We start from the raw sequence: 23,960 nt of genomic DNA on the forward strand, positions 1-23,960 counted from the left end.
ATTGTGGTTTTTACTTGCATTTCTCTAATGATTAGTGATTTTTTCATATGTCTGTTGGCCATCTGTATGTCCTCTTTAGAAAAGTGTCTTTCATGTCCTCTGCCCATTTTGTAATTGGGTTGTTTGTTTTTCTGATGTTGAGTTGAATGAGTTTTTTATAAATTTTGGATATTAACTCCTTATCAGATGTATCATTAATAAATATCTTCTCCCACTCAGTAGGATGCCTTTTTGTTTTATTGATGATTTCCTTTGCTGTTTAAAACTTCCTAGTTTGATGTAATCCCATGTTTATTTTTTCTCTTTCTTCCCTTGCCTGAGGAGATATATAAGTAAAAATATTGCTAAGGGTAATGTCTGCAAATTTACTTCCTATATTTTCTTCTAGGAGTTTTATGGTTTCAGATCTTACGTTTGTCTTTGATCCATTTTGAATTTATTCTTGTATATGGTGTAAGGAGGTGATCCAACTTCATTTTTTTTGCATGTGTCTGTCCAGGTTTCCCAGCACCATTTATTGAATAGACTGTCTTTACCCCACCGTAAATTCTTTCTTCCATTCTCGTAGATTAAATGAGGTATGGATTTATTTCTGGGCTTTCTATTCTGTTCCATTGATCTATGTAGTCTGTTTTTATGCCAGACACATAGACAAATACCATGCTGTTTTTATTACTATATTACTATTACATTGCTGTTATATTACTTTAGGCTTGTAGTATGATTTGATGTCAGGTATTGTAATACCTCCCACTTTGTCCTTGTTTCTCAAGATTGCCGTGGCTATTCAGGGTCTTTTATGGTTCCATATAAATTTTAGGATTATATGTTCTTTTTCTATGAAAAATGTCATTGGTAGTTTGATAGAAATTGCATTGAATCTATATATTGCCTTAGACAGTATGGGCATTTTAACACTATTAATTCTTCCTATCCATGAGCATGGTATATGTTCCCATTTATTTGTATCTTCTTTAATTTCTCTGTTCAGTGTCTTATAATTTTCTGAGTACAGGTCTTTTATTTCTTTGGTTAAATTTATTCCTAAGTATTTTACAGTTTTTGAAGCAATTGTAAATGGAACTGTTTTCTTAAATTCTCCTCCTCAGAGTTTATTATTGGTGTATACAAATGCACCTATTTCTGAATATTAATTTTGTATCTTGCTACTTTACTGATTTCATTTATCAGTTCTAATACTTTTTGGTGGAGTCTTTGGGGTTCTCTATATATAGTAAGTATCATGTCATCCACATATAATGACAATTTTATTTCCTCCTTTCCAATTTGGATGCCTTGTATTTCTTTTCCTTGTCTGATTACTGTGGCTAGAACTTCCAGCACTATGTTGAATAGAAGTGGAGAAAGTGGACAACCTTGCCTTGTTCCTGATCTTAAGAGAAATGGTTTTAGCTTTTCCCCATTGAGTATGATGTTAGCTGTGGGTTTCTCATATATGGCCTTTATTATGTTGAGATATGATCCCTCTATTCCCACTTTCTTAAGGGTTTTTATCATAAATGGCTGCTGGATTTTGTCAAATGCTTTTTCTGCATCTATTAATATAACCATGATTTTTATTTTTCATTTGTTGATTCAGTGTATCACCTTAATTGATTTTGTGTGCCTTTTTGTTTTATTGATGGTTTCCTTTGCTGTGAAAAAAAGTTTTAAGTTTGATGCAATCCCATATGTTTACTTTTTCTTTTACTTCCCTTGCCCAAGGGGATATATCAGTAAAAATATTACTCAGGGTAATGTCTGCAAATGTACTCCCTATATTTTCTTCTAGGAGTTTTATGTCTTCAGGTCTTACATTTAAGTGTTCAATCCATTTTGAATTTGTTCTCATATATGACATAAGGAGGTGGTCCAGTTTCATTTTTTGCATTTGTCAGTCTAGTTTTCCCAGCACCATTTATTAAATAGACTGTCTTTACCCCAATGTAAATTCTTGCTTCTGTTGTCAGATTAAATGACCATATATGAATGGGTTTATTTCTGGGCTCTCTATTCTGTTCCATTGACCTACGTGTCTGTTTTTATGCCAGTAGCAGACTGTTGTGCTTACTATACCCTTGTAATATAATTTGATGTCAGGTAGCATGATACCTCCCACTTTGTTCTTGTTTCTCCAGATTGACGTGGCTGTTCAGGGTCTTCTGTGGTTCCATATAAATTTTAGTGGCTAAGCTTTTTTGATATCAAAGGGATTATTCGTTATGAATTTATACCTACTGGACAGTTAACCAAGTTTACTGTTTGGAAGTGCTAAAAAGGCTGTGTGAAAAAGTTACACGACCTGAACTTTTCACCAACAATTCATGGCTCTTGCATCACGACAATGCACCAGCTCACACTGTACTGTCTGTGAGGGAGTTTTTAGGCAGTAAACAAATAACTGTATTTGAACACCCTCCCTGCTCACCTGATCTAGCCCCCAATGACTTCTTTCCTTACCTGAAGATTAAGGAAATATTGAAAGGAAGACATTTTTATGACATTCAGGACATCAAGGGTAATACGATGACAGCTCTGATGGCCATTTCAGAAAAAGAATTCCAAAATCACGTTGAAGGGTGGACTAGGCGCTGGTGTCAATGCATAGATAGCTTCCCAAGGGGAGTACTTCAAAGGTGACCATAGTGAAATTCAGCAATGAGGTGTGTAGCACTTTTTCTAGGATGAGTTCGTGAACTTAATTGTCCAACCTCGTAGGTCTTGCCCATAGAGCCTGTAGAGGGGCAGTGCCTCAATAGAGAACATTCCCAAGAGTCTGGAACTAAACGGAATGATTTTCTTAGAGACCTTGGGTCGTTGAAGGGTAACAGCTCCCTGGAAGTGGGCACTGGAGCAGGGCCCAGAAACCAGTCAGGTCCTTGGTCCCTGTCTGTCAGCCTCCTGGAGGTTTTCCTTGTCCAGACCTGACATGGCACAGCCACCTGATCAGAAGCTCCGCGAAGGCGCTTTTCTTCAGGACGTTTGCCCAGAGCCCTGAGTCTACTGCGCAAATATCGAATTTGGGAGCCTGGCTGGGGCAGGAGTCATGGGGTCCACCAGCACCCCAAGGGACGTAGGGCCACACTTTGAAGAATCTAGAAGAGGAGGGAGGGTTTTTTTGGGTTCAGAGGCCCACACAGTGAAGGTGGAGGATGGGGTCCTTTTGCTACCAAGTAGGAAGCTGGAGAGGTTTTCTAAAGGCCTGCACCCCACTCCTCCCGAAGGAACAAAATCAGAGCCAGAACAACGCCCCAATTCTTCCTTCTGTTCTACTCTCTCTTCTCCTGGTGGCCAGCAACAGGCAAGGGCTCTCTCTCTCTCTCTCTCATTTCTCTCTCTCTCTCTCTCTCTCTCTCTCTCTCTCTCTCTCTTTCAGCTACTTGTTTGATATTAAATGGGACTTATAGCACAAGTATGTTTGTATTGTGCCAATTAGTACCCCAAAACACAAAATAAGGAAACCCAAATACATATTATTTTGCACATAAGTCCATAGGAATGCTACATGATATTGACCTTATTGTGGCTTGAGGCACAAGTTTCAGGTTTGCTTTGAAAAACAAAATCTACTCTTTCCTGTTGGTTTACCGGGACTGCCTCTCACCAGTCAGCCAGGAGAAAAATTGAACTTAGGAAAACTACTGAGTGTCAACTTCAGCCACAAATTGTTTCCTTATAAAGTCCCACACAGGCACATTCTGATCAGAGACACACGCAGGGTCCAGGGGACCAATCTAGACGAGGACAGCAAATCCCACGTGAGTTGTGACCATCCCAAAGGCGGGGGCCCAGATCACGGTGAGCTCTCTCTCATTCATGACTTGAAGACACAACAGCCCAGGTCCTGCTCTTTTTCTGAGGCTGTAGAGTGAACACGTCTCATTAAACAATAAAGCGAAAAGCTTACTGCTTGTGATCTGTGGGCCATGTTTCCTGTCTCTCCAGGAGGAGAGTTAAATCCTAGACAATCTGACTTCATAGGGGTGGCAATGATCATAATTACCAGAATTGGTCAACAGCTTATTATATTCATGAAGACATAACATATTTTCTCTTATTTTTATCCTTGCACCTATCTTAGCAGGTAGGTGTTATTACACCTGTTTCAATCAGAGTCTCAATAACAGGCTGAAGTCCCACAGAGCTGGGATGCAGAGCTGTTTGCATCCAACAAGAAGCTTGTCTGCAAGGCTTTAGCCCCTTGGGGATACTAATGATTTATTTCCAGGCTGCCTTTGTCTGGACTAACCTACTCTTAAAATCCTGAATCACAGGAAAGCAACTGTATGAACTAAACTGACGAATTTTAAAAGATAAAAATGTAACAGGCAAATAAACATTCCTTATTCAAAAGTATCAAAAGTCAGCATATGTCAGAGCATTTCCAACAAGCTCTAGTTTCAGTTCTTGAGCAAACCTGATTTTGCTGCAATGGCAAATTAAACGGTTACATGTTCATTTCCACCCACAATTTAGATATCTCTCTCTCTCTCTCTCTCTCTCTCTCTCTCTCTCTCTCTCTCTCTCTCTCCTTTTTTTTTCTTTTTTTCTTTTTTGACCATGTGGCCAAAACTTTGATTGGACTTTAGTGAAGTCCTGAACGTTCGTAAACATGTTCTTCTTAGTCAAGCTGAGTATTTTCAGATTGCGTGCTGCATTATGAAGCTTGGGGACAAAAGTGGATGACTCTCGCCACATTTAACTCACCCGTGTCAAAGCTGATAAAAATTGATAGTTGGAGCTTTGAAAGATAGTGTGAGGTTATTTTAAACTGAGACAGCTGTAACAGGCTTGAAGGTTAATTCCATCACTTTTACAGCAGTTCCCCCAACAGATTACTTTGATTTGTTCATTAAATATATTATTTTTGCATTAATTGAGCTCATTTGATGAGAAAGATTCCCACTCTGTAAAATTTCCAGCTAATTGCTTGGAAACCTATCCAAATTTTGCACCTAATAATTCATTTTAGAATTTTCAAAGAGTAGATAGTTTAGGCAAGCTGAACTATATGCCGGAATCGGGCCATATCTGATCTCCAGAAACAGTACAATGTGCTTTTTCATTGGAAGCACCATTAGTGAGCTTATTTAAATATTCTTTCTTTCTTTTTTTTTTTTTTGCAACAGAACAAATTGTACATCAAGGCCAAGAAGGTCTTTTACTTTGTGGCTCCATGCCCCGCTGTGCAGGCCATTGATCTAAAATGATTTAATCAAATTTTGTTATGAGGGCACTGCCAGTGTGGACACACAGGGGTTTCTGAGTTCTGAGCGCATTACACTGATGAACGTTCTAGCACAGATAATTTGCACATCACCTCATAGTTTACTGCATTCGCTGATAACGTTTGTTAGAAATCTAACATTTCTTTTTCTCTTTTTGTGCCTTAATCACACACATACACATAAAATCAGAGCTGAAAATGGGTTGCATCATTAATGTTTCCTGGAAATGGAAAACTGTGACAACAGCTGTCATTCTGGCTCATTTTTAAAAGTTTTCAGCATCAGTCTAAAGTAGTAAAATTATTTCCAGTAGGTTTACATCAGTCTTGAAAGCAGCAATCAATATTTCCTTTCCAACTGAAATAATTTATTTGGCTATTTCTTGAGTTGGCTGAAAAGTACCATGTAGCTATGTAAGAAACCATATTAAACAAAATTTACATATTAAATGAAAACACTAGAAAAAATCCATCATTTTCTTCATCTTGGAGCAAAGGCTGCTAATATAGTGAATGGGATAATCCGATCTTTCATTTTGGAAAAAAGTTTTGTTCTCTCTCAAACTTAAGGGTGACCCAGATGAGCCCCACTTTAAATCAAGGAGGAGTTTGGAAAAGAGATGAGTCTATCTAACGATAGAGACCCTCCATATACAAACTGTTTCAAATTCACATAAATACTATTTCCGCGGATAGGAATTCACAAGTACGTAAATAGTAAGAATAAGAATTAGAAAAACTGTGGTCACCACATTTAACATACAATGTATTTAGAACTGAATTTGCTTTATCGTATCTGGATTCAGAAAACCCACTGAGTCATAGTTTATTCATTTATGCATCCCTTTTACACGTGTTCAGTTTGTATTTGCTGCCAATGAATGAGGTTTGTAATATATGCAGTGTGAGCCTATCCTTCAAAAGGTGGTAAAATGTACGAAAACTAAGTAAACATGAAACTCTTCCTACGGGTTCGAGAGTGACATGTAGACAAGTCAGATTCCTGACTATTGCTCTAGGAATTCGAAAGAAGGAACGGTGATTGTGGAGTCAGCTTCACAGGGGAAGTAAAGCCAAACTAGTCTTGACAAAAGGTAAGTTTGGACTTATCAGGAGGCAGAGGGGAGCATATTCCAATGGGGAATTTTAAAGACATGAATAAAACGGCACACATTGGGGATTAGTAAGAAATCCAGTCTGAATGGAACAGAGGTCTTGCTAGGAAGGGACAAAACACAATACTGGCTTTAGAAGGGAGCAGATTACAGGGGGTCCAGATGATGGGGGTTTGAATGTGATCCATTAAAGAAGATGGAGATGTGGGTTATTAATCAGGAGAGAAAGTGATTGGACAAATTAATCTGCAGTGTGAATTAGGAAGAGGGAAACTGGAAGATGGAAAGACCAAGTGGACTGTTAGCTACGATCAGCGTGGGCTGGGTTTAGTGAGCAGCCCGGCTCCACCTCACAGCAGCAAGCGGAACAGAGTGAAGGTGGAGTCAAACGCGAACCTTCTGGGCCCAGACTCAGGGCTTTGCTCCCGACAGAGAGACGTCAGGACTTACCTGGTGGGGGCCCCACGAGGGACCTCCACACAGCATTCTGTTCCATCAGGCACTGTTCTGGAATCATAATAACTTCCTGAAGGAACACTATAGACCCACCTAGTCTTCATGGAGGATGGGAACTTGGCACCTGCACTCATAAACTTCCCCAACACCTGTGGCTTGAATTTGGGTTTTGTTTTTTAAGGATATAGAAAGACCATTTAGATGCCTACACAATTCCTACTTTTCACCTTCTCCCCCTCTTCCAACTATCCTGCACTTACAGGTTTTCCCAGCCCCATGGATCTCACTGCACCAAGTGTCCCTCCACAAGTAGCTATGACACCTGGTCAGTGACCTCAGGCTGCTTCTCTGGATCATGTATGTTAAAGCCTTAGAATTTCCCCATCTGTAAGACACTATAACTAATACCTACAGATCTAGAAATAAATCATAAATGCTCGTAAAGACAGGAGGGATGGAATAGGAAAGGAATCCTAGAATTACCCCATGTTGCTGGTGTATCACATGGCACTGAGAAAGTGCTTGGTATTGGTCAGCTTTGATTTTTGTCTTCCTCCAGACAGCTCTGTGAAGCATGTCGTTATTTCATGTTGACATATGGTACTTACACCTCTCCTTCTGGACTTTCCCATCCTCCTTCTGGTTACACTTCAACCTACCACACGCTTCTTTTTCAGTACCCCACTATCACGTCCTGCCTGGGTCACTCTACTAAGGCATTTCTCCTCTCTACACCTCAGTCGCTCCTCTGTGCAGGGGAGCCAAGCATAGTATTTAGCTCAAAGGGCTATTCTTAGTTTTAAATGGCGTCCTGCTGGTATTATGGTTGTTGCTATTACTCTACCAGGAGATAAGCCAGGGAACAGATTGATGACAGAGCTGGACTTAGAACTCCCTGCTCCCTTGTAGACACAGTCTGCCCATTGAGTCAGGTTGGCCAACAGGAAAACAAGATGTGCTGTCATGTCATAAGCCTGCGTTCAGCTTTAATTTTTAATGACTACTGGATTTATTGCTATAATCATCCTGAGCAGGATAAATTTTTTCTCAGTATAACTTCCATGTCAAACTACTCATTGTAATCAGAGATGAATCTAACTCACCTTTTGGATTTTCAACAGATCTGTGTATATATATATATATATATATATATATATATATATATATATATATGTAGATATGTAGATCATATATATATATATATATATATATATATATATATATATATATATATATAAAAGTTAACCTATACATTAGGTCTTTATTCTAAGAAATCAAAATCTATATAGACTTATTAAAATAACAGAATGGAATAATTTTTGGTAGTGCATCAACCAATAATTTGAGTTTTTGACGGTGTTCTTTCTTAACTAGAACTAATTTATAAACTTTTTTCCCACTATACCAATACACTCCAATGTTATCATTGTTATTTCTTAGAGAAATAAATCCACTTTGCAGTTGGAAAATGGCAATCGCTTAGAAATGTTCATTGTCTATCTGATGGGAAATTTAAATATTTCATTGACAATTGGGTCAACATCCATGATCTCTTCAGTTTCACACGTGATCAGTGCCCCCAATCAGAAGATGAAAGCTTGTCCTTGAGCTTTCAAAACTATGATGGCTCAGTAGCCTCTTGCTTTAGTCACCCACCTCCAGTGTCAAAAAGCGACAAAGAGAGAGAGATAGAGAGACACCCAGCTGGGAATCGAGGTCTTGCTTCAAAGCTTTTATCTTCAGAGGAAAGAAATCTTGTGAATTTCATTAATGCCACCAAGATCTGAGAAGATTTGAAGTATTTAAGCCCTTGGGCATTTCTAGCATGCCAGATGCTGTGGTTATTACAAGTTTTTGGTTGCAAAACCATCACAACTTTGATTCACACCTCCATGAACCAAGACTCGAAAATATCCATTATGTGGTCATACTTCAGGGCATGTTGAAAACCATCACTTTACAAAGGACGTGAAGTCAGCCAAGGAAGGGTTGGCCAAGCTTGGGCCAAATATGGAAACACCTGGATTCCGAATGGAGTGACATGTTATGGTTAAGAGGAAAAAAAAATCAGTCCCCCTCAAAGTACCATGGCAAAGCTAAGAACAGAAGTGAAAGAAGCATTTGTTTAGGATTCTAAAAGTAGCTCACCTCAAAACGTCTCCCCACACGGTTCCTTCTCTTACTGGGTGGAGAAAGATGAATTGGGTCCTCAGCTTTCTTCCTGTCTTCCTTTTCGCTTCCATTCCCTCACCTCCATAAAGGATCGAACTGAAATTCACAGTTGTTCCCACTGTAATTTTCCAAATTTCATGGGAGAAAGCCTGCTTAAACAGCAGTAAGTGCAGAAAGAGAATTGCTGTTTGGGTCATCTCAACCTTATACCTGTTAAATCCACTAAGCCCAAAGGGAGAGTTTGTTCAGAGTCATCCAACAGGAAATCTGCGATGATTTAATATCATCAAGAAACATTTTACAGTAAGAATATTTGCAGTAGGTTCCACCTGCACATACCTGCCAAGACCTGGTCCCAAACCCCAAGGGCTCACTTTCTCTTTCCAGAGCAATGACATCACCGAAGCCCAATCAGAAGGAATGCAGCTTTAGCAGTGACGGATGCCATCAAACTGTACAGGTCTTGACAGGTAAAGCTCCTTCAACTGGGCTTTAGAGCTCTTGAAATTTTTTAGGTCAGCCTTTGAGAAACAAAAAAATGCCTTTCTTCTGATCCAGAAAGAAACAATCTAGTTTCTTCTGTTAGCGTGTTGTATAAATTCCCCTCTATGTTGCTTCACATTGTCAAGCCCCCATGGGCACGCGCTGTAGGACCAGAGTTCTTGCTGCAGGCTGAGCTCGCCAGCCATTCACCTGGAGAAATGGTGTGACCGTGTGCGCTCTGCAGCTGCTTTGTATTGATGGACGCTCTCATACAGAGAAGAGCTTCCGGCGGGACGTGATCTGGATTAACGTTTAAGTACAGTACATGTGAAGTGGCCACTCCTGGCAGCACTTCAGACCCCACACAAATGGCCAGAGAGACAGCGATGGAACCAAGGAGGGTGTAGCCAAGCCATGATGCAGCAGGAGCAATTTATTTCAAAGCCTTGGTTTTATGACTGTGATTCAGCGTTGGGTGTGTTGAGAGAATCTGTCTGCCTGGCTGCCCAGGGCCACAGTGACTGTTGTTCCATTGGGCTAATCATCATTTTATTTGTCTGAGGTACTTGCAAATGTCTAGTTACCGAAAGTGCTCAGGTGCACTTAAGAGGTAACACAAACCATTGTTGTTGCGCATGGCAAGTTACCTCATAAAATCGGAGCTCCCAAAAGTTGATATTTAGCATGAAGAAGATTGTCAGCGATTGTCTGGGTGTCACTTGAGTCGTCCCTACTTATTTCCTGATTCTCTCTAGGGGGTTTTAATTGAGTTTCCCAGGCTCGGGTTATATTTAGGAATGTTCGGTTCCTTGTCTTGTAAAAGCACCCAAGTTGTGAGCACCTTCAGGATGACGGGGAGGTGGGCACGGGTGCTTCCCCCCCACCCCGCCCCGTGGACCACGGCTGCTCCATTGTGGGCCCTGCTCTTCCCTTTAGAGGGTATTGTGGCTGCTTCCACGGGAGACCCGCAAAATTAACAGGGAGCACTTCTTTTCCCGAAATCGCGCCTATTTATTTTCTTAGTCATGACCAGAAAGTATAGGTAGATTTCATAAATGATTTTGTCTGTTGGTGCCAGACGACTAATAGCTCAGGTACATTGAATAAGCAACCTGACGTAAACATTTATGCGTTTTATATTTCTGGTGCCTTCAGTTATGCTTTCCCTTTTTCCTTTCTTCCTTTTTCCTATAATAGTACTAACTCACAAAAAAAGAAAGAAAAAGGAAAAGGAAAAGCATAAAGCTTCTACACAGTCTAGAAATTGCAAACCTGCTCAGAGAATAGGTCCTCAAATTCCCAGGTGATGTGTGTCTGCGACTAGCCCCTGTCACTGCATAGCAGACATCCATGTGAAATGGGGATGGCTCATGTCACCTCCCTTTGCGGTGGCCCTTGGTGATGAAGTGTTATGGTAGTCACATCACGGTCATGAGCTGAGCTCATGCGCAGGGATGATGCCGTTGCCAGACTTGAGACAGAGATAGGCACGATTCCCAGTTCTGACCAGCATGGCATCTAGAAAGAGGACACTTTGAAGGAGGTTAGATAGAAAAAGGATATGCCTGTCCTTAAACGTACTGCCTACATAATCAAAAACAATTTCAACATTCAGAATAATAAATGCATTTAGAACAATTCCTAACCAGGAACAACAACGGCACGCAGTCGCTGCATGGCCCCTGCGTACAAGAATCCCGAAGAGAAATGAAATCCCTTCTACTCTGCTTGCGCAGTCTCCCTTTAGCAACAAACGCAACACAATCTGGTTTAAACCTTTGTTACCGTCCTATTTGTTGGGTTATAAATAAAGAATATATCTTTTCCATCATCAATGTATCTTTTTAGCTGCTGGACTCCTAGTTTCCCAGATTGAAATGCCATAGATTGAAATGTCGTCTTCCTAATCAGAATTGACAGTTGTAAATAACCATTTTTTAAGCATCCTCTTCTCACAGCATATTTCCCAACAGCATCATATGTATTTAAGAGGGTGAGCGTAAGCTAATCTCAAGTTCAGATTCTCAAAGATGCTGACAGTAGAGCAGTTTTGAAAAGGAGACCACATTGCTTTACCTGCCTCTCAACATGGTTTGACACTAAACTGTGCCCTGTCATCATGGCAGCACGGAAAAGAAGGAATGTGTTCCTTTTTGGGTCTTTTTTTTCCTGCCCCAGGGATACACATTCTGCAACCACAAACTATTCTAACTCCAACTCACTTTTTGAATAAGCGACTTCTGTTCTTTTTACCATTTGGGCTTGTACACTGTTGAGGAACAAAAAAGCTACATAGTTTACTTACTCCTACAGTTACATATTTTTTAAAAAGTAAGAATAGGTTATTATTGAAATAAAGCATTGCTTGTCATTGCAGCATTCGGGAAGGCGGTGGAAAAAACAGGGTGTGTTAAGCCACCCATTGTGTGCAGACTTTTCAAACCCCATCTGCCTCCATCAGGAAAATATGTCTGTCTCGTGATCGGCTCAGTTTTTGACCTTTTGACTAATATGCCAACAAAAGGCACAATATATTAGTGATTAATTTATGTATCTTTGTCTGTATGGAACTGGATCAAGGCTGTCACTACTCATTGGTGACGATACTTTCCGCATGCCCGCCAGGTGGTTTGTGCCACGGGCATGGCTGTCGTGTGCACACGTGCTCATGCCACCTTCTCCCAAAGTTCACCTCTTTCATGACCAGACTGCCATCTGGCTTTAAAAGCCAAGGCTTTCCAATACACCAAGACTCGCCAGAGACAAAGACTCCCGCTGGACACTCTCCCCTGCAACTGGAAGCTAACAGATCCCTTCTCCCACTTCAGTCTCGCTTGTCACACAGGCTGTCTGTCCCTGTCCGTCTAGCCCCTTTCTCTGACCCCTTTGTGGCTTTTGTCCTGCTCTCTTGAACCATCTTTCCCAATGTGTTTTCTTTCCACACACGTAACTACCGGCTTCTCCCATCCGAAAGCTGCCCCAAGGGGGTCCATACCAAGCTGTCCTCCCTGGTGGGCAGTGCGGAGGGCATGGACTCTCTTCTCAGACCACCGTGCAAATCTAACAAGAAAAAACAAAAGCCTGCATACTTTGTGTGTGTTTGTCTACATTTTTGTTTTTTAAAAGCTTAACTTTTGCTCAAAAACAATAAGGCATGAACCTTTTTGTTCTATATAACTACCATAAGTGGGTGTTTTAGATAATCAGCTACTCTGTAAATCAAACTTGAACTTAGCTTTCCATGTGACAGCAGGAAGGCTTCTACCGTGAGGAAGAAAAACCCCACTTAATTACAATGACGTAGTGAACCATTTTAAGTTTATTTGTTATGAAAAATCGATATGCAGCATAGCTGTATGACTCATAATCTCTTTCTGCAAAATTAGTAATAATTCTGCCTGCCTTCACCCCCACCAAAAGAAACTAATCAGGAGAGAAAATCATTTTCTCTATGCTGTAGAAGACAGTGATATTTCTCTAGTAAGTTTCTGGAAAAATCAAGCGAAAGAACTGCTTATCTATACTGTGTGGGATTGGAATTGTTACTTTTATTTCTGGTCTGAACAATTACTCCAATCTTTTTAAAAATGTCCAAAAGAAAAGAAAAAACTAGGAACAAAAGAGTTGAAATCCCATTTTTCCCCCTCTATTATTTTCACATTCAAGCAAGATACGCATTCTGGAGTCCTACTTGAAGTATGATTAAAACGAACCCCTTTACTGATAAAGTGCACACTTACACGGTGCACGCCATGCCCTGTGTCCTGGGCCCTCGTCCTCACCCAGCTGGGCCCTCTCAGCCCATCCTGCCATCGTTTACTGTCATCGTAGATAAGACGGGGGTGGGGGGTGGGGAATGTCACCACAGGCACAGTGACATCTCACTCACTGGGAGAGTAAATGTTGAAGTCCTTGGAAATCTGTGACTGAAATGCAACATGAATTCGTGTAACGACTATTATTAGAGGAAAAAACTCTGGTGCTTTCGTTCTCTGGACTGAAGCACAGGTCCCCTGTTTTTGTGAGACACCCTGGATTTGGGTCTCACAGGCTGGGTGCGACATTGTCCTTCTTACCTCTGAGGCTTGAGAATGAGTGTGCTGTGTGGAGTAGCTCCGACGTAGGTCCCAAGGCCATCAGAGGGCAGTCCTAGATCTACCTTCCCTCACAGGTGACTGCAGTGGTCACGTCAGGGCTCTGTGGGCAGGGCCGTCGTCGGGTCCTCCAGGCCCCCCACCTGGGCTGACCGCCTGCCTGGGCTTCGAGAGGCTCCCAAACCAGCAGTGGCACAAAGTCCCCATGACACCATGCCTAACAACTGTCACCTCGACGTTCAGGGATCAGTCAGGAGCTGCCACAGCTGGAAAGGCAGTTTCCTGCAGTCCTTCTGCATCCGGAGGGATGGGCCAACTTCAGGGACCTGAACTCTTGCATTCGTGATACTTAGAGGAGAAAGACCTTACCATGGGCACAAAAAGCAGCAGGGACACAGGGACGAGCCCCGCATCATTCCAGAACATACCCATTTTCAACCACGCAGGGCCCACACCCTAACCTGACGCTAGCCTGCTCCTTCTCAATATGCCATGTTGCGATTTTGAAGAACTCAAGGCCCAAGGGAACAGTCTTTATGTAACTGTCAGAGTTGAGAAAGAGGTTCCCTGATGCGTGAACAGCATTGAAGCCATGACGACCTCGCTTTCATGTAGTCTATTTTTTCTGTAGTGTAGACAAATTTTCATCAGCTCCAATCTGGGACTTTGTATTTTCATATATTTGTTACCACTCCTAAAACTCAGCAAGACCACGTCAAAATGTTAAATGCTTGTGTCTCCTAACACACATTCAGAGAAAATGACCAGACTGAGGGGTAGGACTTTTCGGGAAACGGCACAGAAATAACGGGCCTCTTTGTGTGTTTGCCTGAACCAGTGAACTCCGGAGATGGCATTGACTACAGCCAGCAGAAGAGGGAAAACATCGGCGACCTGATCCAGGAGACGCTGGAGGCCTTCGAGCGCTACGGAGGAGAAGACGCCTTCATCAACATCAAGTACATGGTCCCTACCTATGAGTCATGCTTGCTAAACTAACGGCAGGGACCCCTGGGGTTGAAGGAGGCTTCCCTTAGCGTTGCTATCATCGGTGTCTGCTGCCATCAGCACCTCATTATTTGTGACAGCTGCAGTTTTCTTTGCTACAGCTGCTAAAATAGTGGCCTATGGGCCATGGGACTGTTAGCCCTATTGAGAGTAAGGCCTTCCGATACATAAATAGTGCCTGTTTCTTAGACTACAATAGTGTACTGTGCTTATTTGTCCTATGAGAAGAATTGCTTCTCTATACAGCTTGGCTAGGCTAGGAGTCGGAGTTCAATCTCCAGTTGTGGAGACAATAAAACTATGATTTTCATACGCAATTCAGCGATTGCTGTTCTGTGTGTGCCTGCCCTGAGGGTGACGTCATAAGTTGTAAGGGAAGAGTTTATGCTAACTGCTTAATAGGTGTTTGTCATGGAAGAGAAACACCAGTTCACCAGCACCTCTCCCTGCAGCTGTGCAGGACCATGTGCTCTGACATTCAATAAAACTGTTGAATCTAGATTCCAATTACAGCAGGACACTTGGGCAGCGCTCTCTGAACCTCAGCTATAATCGTGACTAATGCTCCCAGCCCATGGTGATCTGGGCTTGTGGGGGCTTTCCAGGTTATCTGTGGGTGGGGTGGGGGTGGGGGACACTGGGAGAAGAGTGGGGGGCAGGGTTACGGGGCAAAAGGTAACACAGTGGACATGACTTTGAAAATGCTGGTTTGACTCCTCGTCCCTCCGTGTGGTGACATGCCCGTCAGGACCTGGCGTGTTACTGACAAAATGGTACTCGGCAGCTTGCTCAAGCTGTCTAATCATTTTTGGAACAATGACTTACATGCATTTTAATCATTTAACCTTAACAATTACGCTGTGAAGCAAGTCAAATTCTTTTCCTGGGCTAGTCTCCTGTCCTTCGCCTCCTCCCGTTGGTCGGATGGGTTCTCACCGCACCGCTCTGCAGGTAGGTCTGATGGCAGTATTCGGGAATTTTATCGAGACAAAAAAAAAAAAAACAGAAAAAGAAAAGACAAAAGACAACGAACATGCACGTTTTCATTCTGAGAAAGCAAAAAGGTGCCCGTAGAGCAGCCCAAGGCAATCAGCCCAATGATGGCTTTGCAGGCTTGCCGGCAGTGAGCTCCGGGCATCTGAAACTCGGCCCAGAAAGCTTCATAAAGACAGAACACTGACGCTGCAGACCTGAGAAATGCTGTAACTGCCCACAAATGCACTGCCCAAAGTAGCCTACTCTGTAACAAAGTGCAATTTCTGCACAAAAGCGAAGAAATGAAATGCGTCCCACCATGCCTGGCCATTGGCCTAGAGATACTGTCACTAATTGTGTAAGACACAAGTTTCCAACCGCAAACACTGTGAAACCGGCTCATTATTCACCTTTCTCAATGCCTGGCTCAGCATATGACATCTAACATCTAAGTAGCTACCATCTAGTTTCAGTCAGCATTTTTTAGGATAAATGGAGATGCATGACTGCGTAAGACAAATTGGCTTTCATGTATAATATTTCGAAAAGACAGAGCTAGAAGCAGACATCAACAAGTTAAGGCAGCTTTTCCTCTAAACCATGAGGGTCCATGGCACCCATAGCTGTTGTCCTGTCATCGGTGACACGTTTGAAGGGACACCAGAGTCTAGTACACCATTAGAAGGACACTGGCTTGTTGGGGCCTTTGAAAGTTCCTGCTGGAATTTCCTACATGGCTCTGTTAGGATTCACAGCAGCAAGCCTGGCCTCACGTAGAAATGGGTCTGGCCTCTCGCTCTCAGTCACGTCCACGAAAACTGCCTGTTGTAGGAGCGAGAAGACCCGCCACTTAGCCGCCAGCCCTAACTTTGGTTCTGAATGAAAACATCCAGGCTCATTTCCCAGCTGTGTCACTCATTGGCCTTGGGCAAGTTAATTACTCTGCTGGAGCCTCAGTTTCCCCAGATGACTCCTACCTGCAGGCAGGCTGTAAGGACTAGAGGGAATCTGCGCGAAGTACCCAGTGTAGTTCCTCAGACCGGGCGGCCTTTTATCTCCAAGAGAAACAAGATGTAAGTAACGACCAGTCCCCACCCCAGCAGAGCCATGCTTATTTGGAAAATCTTCAGACAACACGGTGTCCTACGAGGCAATATTGAATTCTTTGTTACAGGAAGATGCTTTTGCAGAAAATCAAAGTAACTACATAGATAGCACAATGTTTTCTGGAGGCTTTTTTTTTTTTTTTTTAATCACATTGTTTTACTAGTACAGAAGCAAGAATGGCCTACTTTTTCTGACTGTTGCGTTTTCCCATGGAAACTTCCTTTCAAAGGGATGTAAAAGGATGCAGTGAGGCCCAGTGGGAAGGCCCCACATAGGAGGCAAGGGCTCTGTTTGTCTGCTTATGACTGCATTATGTTTACTCAAAGCTGCCATTCAGGTGTCACGTCTATCAATCAAAATGATAGGACAGGCCCTGCAATAAGAGTCACAGGGTCTGGGTAGGGCCTGTTACTCAGGAGCGTTAGGACCCAGAACAAGTCATTTAGACTCGGTTTCCTCACCTGTAACCATCTCTGCTTCCCAGGGTCACTGCAAGGACCAAGTGATCAATGCAGGGCCATGGGACCTGGATGACCTGGGTTCCAAGTCCCCTTCCACTGAGTAGCTGCCAGCTGATCTTGGACAAGTTATGGAAACTCTAAAACTCAAATGCCTGAGCCCCTAATGGGCTAAACCACGTCTACCTTGCAGGTTTGTTACAAGCTTCCCAGGACAAATGCATGTGCATAAAGGGCTCAGCAGGGCCCAGGTAGACAAATGGGAGCCTGGCGGACTCCCCGTGAAAACGAGGAGCCTGGCACCTGGGCAGAGAGGTCCTCAGTGACTGTGTGATGCTGCAGCGGGGGTGGGTTCTAGCCATGACTGATGAGGTCCCCATGTGTCAGCGGGAGGTCTCCGGCCCCCTCACAGCCACGGGTCTTGGTTACAACAGGGGCCCTTGTGAGAAAGTCACCAAGGCTTCCACAAGCCCACCTGTACTCCCGGAAGTCACCTCGTGGGCACACTCATGCCTGCGAGAGTGCCTCCCCCTTCCCGTCACAAGTGCAGCGCATAATTCCTACACCAGGCAGCACATAAAACTATATCGGCAAAACATCGGGCAGAAATATGAAGTTCAAAAATTCTGTGAAATGGTGGCATGCTTGGAGAACATGATATTTTAAACTGAAGATTTCTTAAACAAACAGAAAAATCCTTAAATCCTTCTGGGGTTTACTTATATGAGATCTCCAGAGAAGCTTCGGTGTAGGCCGTGGACATCTCAGAGCGCTGGAATCCAGAGACGCTAAAACCAAGTAATTTCAAGGCTCTTTCACTGCATCTCTTACTTCTCCCGGCTGTTTGGAGATGATCATTAGCCCTTTGCGAGCAGAGGCTGGGAAGCTCAAAGAGTAGTTTTATTTTAAAGCACTAATATACCTGCGAAAATAGCCCATGAACATTTTTCTGAATGCAGATTTCTACTCTCAGCTAGGATTTAAACTGGAGTCAGAAAACCTCCAATGCTTTTTAAACAATTCCCTCCACAAAAGCATCCCTTTTCTAGACATGTCCCAGTTGACCAAAGTGTGTCTAAAAGGGGACACTTCCAGATCTGAACTAAAATGGACCAAGTTCCCACTCACACCCAGGCAATTCGTGCCCGCTATTTCACTATCCGGGGCCTGGAAGGAGCTCTGCTGGTCCAGCGGGCAGATCAGCAGTGCTAGGAGTCGGCAGTGGCCCCTCGGCCTGGACACGTTCCTGGGCTCCACAGTCCCCTCTCCTGTCCCACTGCAGCCTGCCATAGACTCACAGAACGACGTAACCCTTTTCAAATCCAGAAAGAAAGGCATTCCTGAGCTCGACAGACCTCATTTCTTTTCAAATAAGATATTGGAAGTGAATTAAACTTCCTGGTTACCCTCTGTGCCCCAGACTTGGCCTTCCTTTGCTCTGATAACAAGGTGAAGCCCACCCCTCTGTGTTCTAAGCAGAAAAGGCCACTTTCAGAGGGACACTGCGACCCCCACCCTAGTCTGATTAGTGGTAATCACATCTTTTTAATACAAAAGAAACTCTAAGCGTCCTCTCTGCCCTGCAGCGGGGAAAGTGTAACTAACACAAGTGCCTCTGACTTCCTCAAGAGCCCTTTCCAACAGGAAAACGCCTATTGGTGTGGAATCTGATTGTAAAATACCTCCCGGAGTCTTTGCCCCTTTTGCAGTGTGAGCGGGAACTCACTGTGTGGAAATCCAAAACGCAAATTAGACTTTTCTTTCTGAGAAACCCTAACTAGGCACAGTTTGCCCTCCAGTTCAAGAGCTGCCCATGATATTACAGCGGAATGCAGCCACCACAGACTAAAGCTCCTGAGATGGCCTGGCGCCGTCTCCACACCATCATCCAGCCTTGGACCTCACTGCTGATGTGCTTTGCTTCTTCCTACAAGTTACTTGGCAATGAGAAAATGCTCCTATCCCAACTGAACTCTGGAAACAAACGGATGGCGGAAAGTGCTCTGTGCATGTTGGTCCATTTGCATTTCTCTGTATCAGGGGCTGATTTTTGGTTTCCCCAGTGGGGACATTGCTAAGCTACTTGCATTCTTTATCCATTGTTACTTTGCCAAATTTCTGTAAGTGTAAATATGGGCGAGAGGATTTGTTCTCTTCCTGTGCTCGATAAGGCTGAAAACTTATTACTTCAGGTTCTCTCTTATTTAGAAAATATTGAGAGATCTCCCCTAGACTTGCTTTAAGAACCTGCTGGAAGCTATGCACCCGCTACTCAGAAAAGGGCACATTGCACTGAGTATTTGACCATAATTTCCAGGCATTTTCAGATATTCTAATCCCTCTCCAGGCACTGCTAGATGCCAGGTTTGAAGGTAAACCCAGGTTCACCCACCAAGAAATGGCGGCACTGCTATGAAGAAAAGAAGAAGCGCCCGTGTACTATGTACCAACTCAGCGACAATGGCCCCAGGGAGACTGGGACAAACTGCATTGAAGGATAAGCCGTGTGGTGCTCAGACACCTGGTCTTCCTCGTCTCGTTTGCTGGGTCCTTCCCCTGTTCCTAACCTCTAACTGCTGTCATCTCTCCCTCTCTTTCTCCATCGATGCCCTCGGCCATCTCCTCCAGTCCCATGGTTCAGATGCCGTCCATACACCCAATTCTCAAATGTAACCTCAACTTCTCTAATTCCCACTGAACATCACACTTGACAGCCTAAAGGCTTAGCAGACCGTCCACATGAAACCAAACCCTGGTTCCCTCCACTTTCTAGTCTCCGCCCCCCGCCCCAGGTGCTGCAGCTCAGTCATCATGAATTCACCACTTACTCAGTCAAAAACCCGGATTTATTCGTCTCTCTCTTTTCTCAGATCCCACATAAATCCTGTCTGCACAGCCATCAGAACAGACCCTCATCTAACCAGGTGCTAGGTCCTTCCTCCCGCTCCTGTCCAATCACCAGCTTGCCTGGCTTCCTACCTCCCTTCGGGGAGTGCCCGGCACGGAGGTCAGTGACCCTTCACTCACAGACCCCACTGGATCACGGAGCTGCTCTCAACCCTCCAAGGACTTCCGCCTCCCAGATCTCACTGTGGCCGATGTGCTCCGTGGACTGCACCTCCTGGCTACTCCTGAGCTCGTCTGCGACACTTGCCCACGTCCTGCTGGGGTCCCGGGCTCTCCACGGTCCAGCTGTGCTGGCCTGGTCTGCACAACTGGGCCTCGATCTCCTGGCCTCAGAGCATGGCACTGGCAATGCCCTCCTCAGCCCGACACAAATACTCACTGGCTCCCTCCTGACTTCTCCCTGGTCTCTGCAAGATGTCACTTCCTCAGAAAGGCCTTTCTCTACCCTTTCTCCCCCGACTTTTTATTCCTTATTTTGCTTGCTTGGCCTCAAAACACTGATGAGTACCTGACAGGACAGCACATCTTGCTTGCTTGGTGACAGAAGCGGGCTTCATGAGGACGGGGCATGTGTTCTGCCTCCCACCGCCCCCTCTGCCCTCAGGTGTGCAGTCAGCACTCGGTAACCATCTGTTGAATCAACGAATGATTGGCCCTCATAAAATGGCCTGGGTGGCCCTAGCCGCACACCCAGCCTCACTTGGGGGACCCCATACTTCCTCAGTGTCCTGTGTCGACGACACCACCGTCCTGAGGGAAGAGGGACCATCTATCCAGCGTAAGATTCATTGACAATGCTCAGACTTTGGAAAGTTTAAAAAGGCTATGCTGTCACGGAGAAACACCTTCATTGTTCTGTTTAAACCAAGTCAGAGGGAAGTGTTTGAAATATCCTGCAAACCTCCCGGAAACAAGGGGCCCATCTGGCTGTTCAGAGACAGGCAGACGCCTCCATGTGAGCTGTGACGTAAGGGTCGCTGTGTTCCTCCAAGGGAACGGTGCAGGACAGCGCCGAGGTGGCCAGCAAGGCCAGTGTACAGACACCCTGTTCATATGGACTTTTCCGTAGGGGACGCTGGACTCAAAGGGACTCTGATGTCCACTTAAATCCACTTTCTCAAGGAGGCTAAACCAAAGTCTCCAGGTGTCCTGACACCATGGACCCCAGAGTCACCCCACACACCCTAGTGCAGTGGTTCTCCAGGTGGGGCCCCGGCCCAGCAGCGTCATGTCTCGTCACCGTGGAGGCGGGAGGCCCCGGCTCGGATCTGCTGAAAGTCCAGGGGGGGCCCAGCATCTGTGTCTGAACAAGTTGTCCAGAGGATTCTTATGTGCCAGGAAGTTTGGGAACCTCCGTTCCAAACCAAGGTTTCGCCCAGTGGTGATCCAGCCCTCGGAGGACCCAGCGGAGCTGCAAGTGGACGGTCTGTGAGCGGAGTTCTCCACCGGTCCGGTTTTCAAGCCCCGCTGTTCTCACTATTTTCCATTAAGCAATAGGACTCTTCAGGGAAATTAATTTCATGTAGCTTTAAGAATAACTGAGACACTTCCACTTCCCTTGTCAGGGAGATAAATAAATCATCCTCAGTCTAGACAATGAATAACAGGTGTAACTTAGGAAAACATAGTTTCACTCAGTCAGTAAAGCTACCGATGGTAGATACCTATCATCTTTGCTTCAAGTGTTATCAGAAAAAGGCCAAAGCTCAGTGTTCAAAAAACTATTTCCAAATATTCACTGGAGTTGTCATCTTTACACTTGAAACTTAAAAAAAAAAAAAAAAAAGGAATCATTTATATAAATACAGAAAGGGAACTTTCTAATGAACTGCTCAAAATTCCAAGAATTATGGTCAGCTATTCTGAATCAACCTACAGACAATTTTGGTCCCCAGACACCCTCACTGAAGTAAGATCTGTATTAACATTTGTCCGCTGCCCCAGGTTTGTCTCTGTGGGTCCGTGAAAGCAACCTACAGCTAAAACTATGTCCTCACACAGCAAGGCCCATGTGTCACTTGATTCAATTACATGCACAATAGGAGCATTCTAGAACCAGGCTTTAAATGGCCTTTTTGTCTCCTCCCTCATACATCTGGGGCAGAAAAACATTACATTAAAATGCAGCAAGAAAATTGTCCCATAAACAACTTTATTGATAAAAAGATAAATTTTTAATAACCCTTCAGTAGGCTCCATTCAAGAGGGGGGGAAATGTCAGATGAGCAGGATTTTTACAGCTCTCCTACAACTTCTCCGTATTAAAAAGAGTGTTTTCAGTTTAGCGGGAACCCAACTGTAAAAACTTCTGAACTGTGACAATCTCTTCCCCAAATCTAATAATATTTGGTGGATCTTTGTTTGCTAAGGGGGGGTGTAACCTACACCCTGTGAAAGTGATATTTTCCTTCCTTCAGAGTCCAACAAAAATGACCCAAACCACGAAAGAGATTAAAATGCTTTATTGGGAGGGGCTAGACTGAGTCTTTTGGGCTTGCTGAAATTTCTAAGAGCGTCACTAACCAGCAAAGGCCTCATATCTAACAAAATACCACAGCATCTCAACAAGAGGTCAGAGTCCCAACTGAATGAAGCCTTTCTCTGGGAAATAGCTGTCAGAATCTACAAAGCAGTTAAAATGTGTCGAGGGGGCCACCCCCAGGCCCTCCCCACCACCAGGAGTGGTTATCGTGATCCTTACTGGGATAACGCGTGTGGAAACGTACGGCTCTGTGCAGGCATGGGGAATTGGAAGAACGGCTCTCACTGACCTTCAAACATTGCACTGGTTTCCCGAGCAGAGCTGTGAACAAGCAAACCCAGGTCTCAGGGGCTTTGTGACACCTCGTGGGTATCAACAGAACGAGGAGGAGGTGTGTGTGGATGTACAGATATTCTAGACAGGCTGGAAAAGAGAGATCTGAAAACGAAAATTAAGTCCAGAGAGCAGGTGTGGGGTGGGAGTAGGTGAGAAATCGTAATTTGGTTTGCTTGCCAGTCAGGTCCAGGCCAAGGTTTCAATGGTTGCTCCGCCGCCCACACGCTAGATGCTGTTGCTCTTTCAATATATCCTCTGACCTCAGTTTCCCCGTTTGAAAAAAAATAGGAGGAAAGAATACTTCAGAAGGCATTGGGAGGAATAAATGAGGTGTTTTGTGAAAATCTGTGCCTGAGACTTCATCTTTCAATAGAAGACATGTGGAACACATAACTACAATATAAATATTTTATAAATATAGTGCAAATAAAATGAATATAAATCTATGCACTGAAATCCCAGACACTCATCTCAGCATATGTGGCCCCTCAGATCTTGATGAAACAACACGCGGTCTGTGTCCCTGCAATCCAGTATTATTGTCAGTGTTATGTGGGTGTTAGCTCACAGACCCACACATGAAGAGGCCTGTTTGCTTAGGGCTGAAAAGACCAAGGCATAAAACTAAATTTTTTCCCCCACATTTCACACCTGCGAGGTGATTTTTGGTGTCACTACGGAATACCGACAAGCCTTTATTTTTAGCCACAGCAAAGGTAGGCTCTATTGCATTAAAATGTCTCCTCAGACATTTGTTAGTGAAAATGTCAGCTCTGTTCAGTTTACCCCACGAAGACGGGTGGCCTCCCTTTGTTCACACAAATGTCCAAATTCCTCATGGTCACCGAGTCACACAGGACTTTCTTCTACATCCGCACATTCTTACATTGCATTTTTTTTTTCAGGAAGCTTTTGGTCCCTCCTGGTCTTTAAAACCAGATCCACAGTCAGCGGTTGAACAAACCCTGTTTAATTTCCCAAGAAATTAAAGCAGGGTAAGAGGGAGCTAGGATGGAATCACAGATGAGATTTAATTTGTGTGTCTGAAGCTTCTTAGGAAAGTTGTAATATTCCCTTCAGAGCCACACAATTGCTCCTCCTGCTTCTTCATGAGTCCTCAGAGGAGCGGGGGCCAGATGT

General features: G+C 43.9%; 1 protein-coding gene across 2 annotated transcripts in view; it reads left to right on the plus strand.

Annotated features, from left to right (window-relative positions):
* Window positions 1-23,212, plus strand: part of PACRG (parkin coregulated) — a 451,953-nt gene extending 428,741 nt beyond the window's left edge. The window contains exons 5-6 of one of the 2 annotated variants that reach the window (XM_074333794.1): window positions 14,386-14,506; window positions 19,966-23,212. In XM_074333794.1, the coding sequence (XP_074189895.1) occupies window positions 14,386-14,506; window positions 19,966-20,026 (182 nt within the window). In that variant the 3' untranslated portion in view covers window positions 20,027-23,212. Of the gene's footprint in view, window positions 1-14,385; window positions 14,873-19,965 lie in introns of those variants that run through there. The other variant, XM_019749820.2, reaches the window with a different exon arrangement.
* Window positions 23,213-23,960: the final 748 nt, after the last annotated feature.

Source organism: Rhinolophus sinicus, linkage group LG05, assembly GCF_036562045.2.
Source record: "Rhinolophus sinicus isolate RSC01 linkage group LG05, ASM3656204v1, whole genome shotgun sequence".
In the NCBI taxonomy this organism is placed as follows: domain Eukaryota; kingdom Metazoa; phylum Chordata; class Mammalia; order Chiroptera; family Rhinolophidae; genus Rhinolophus; species Rhinolophus sinicus.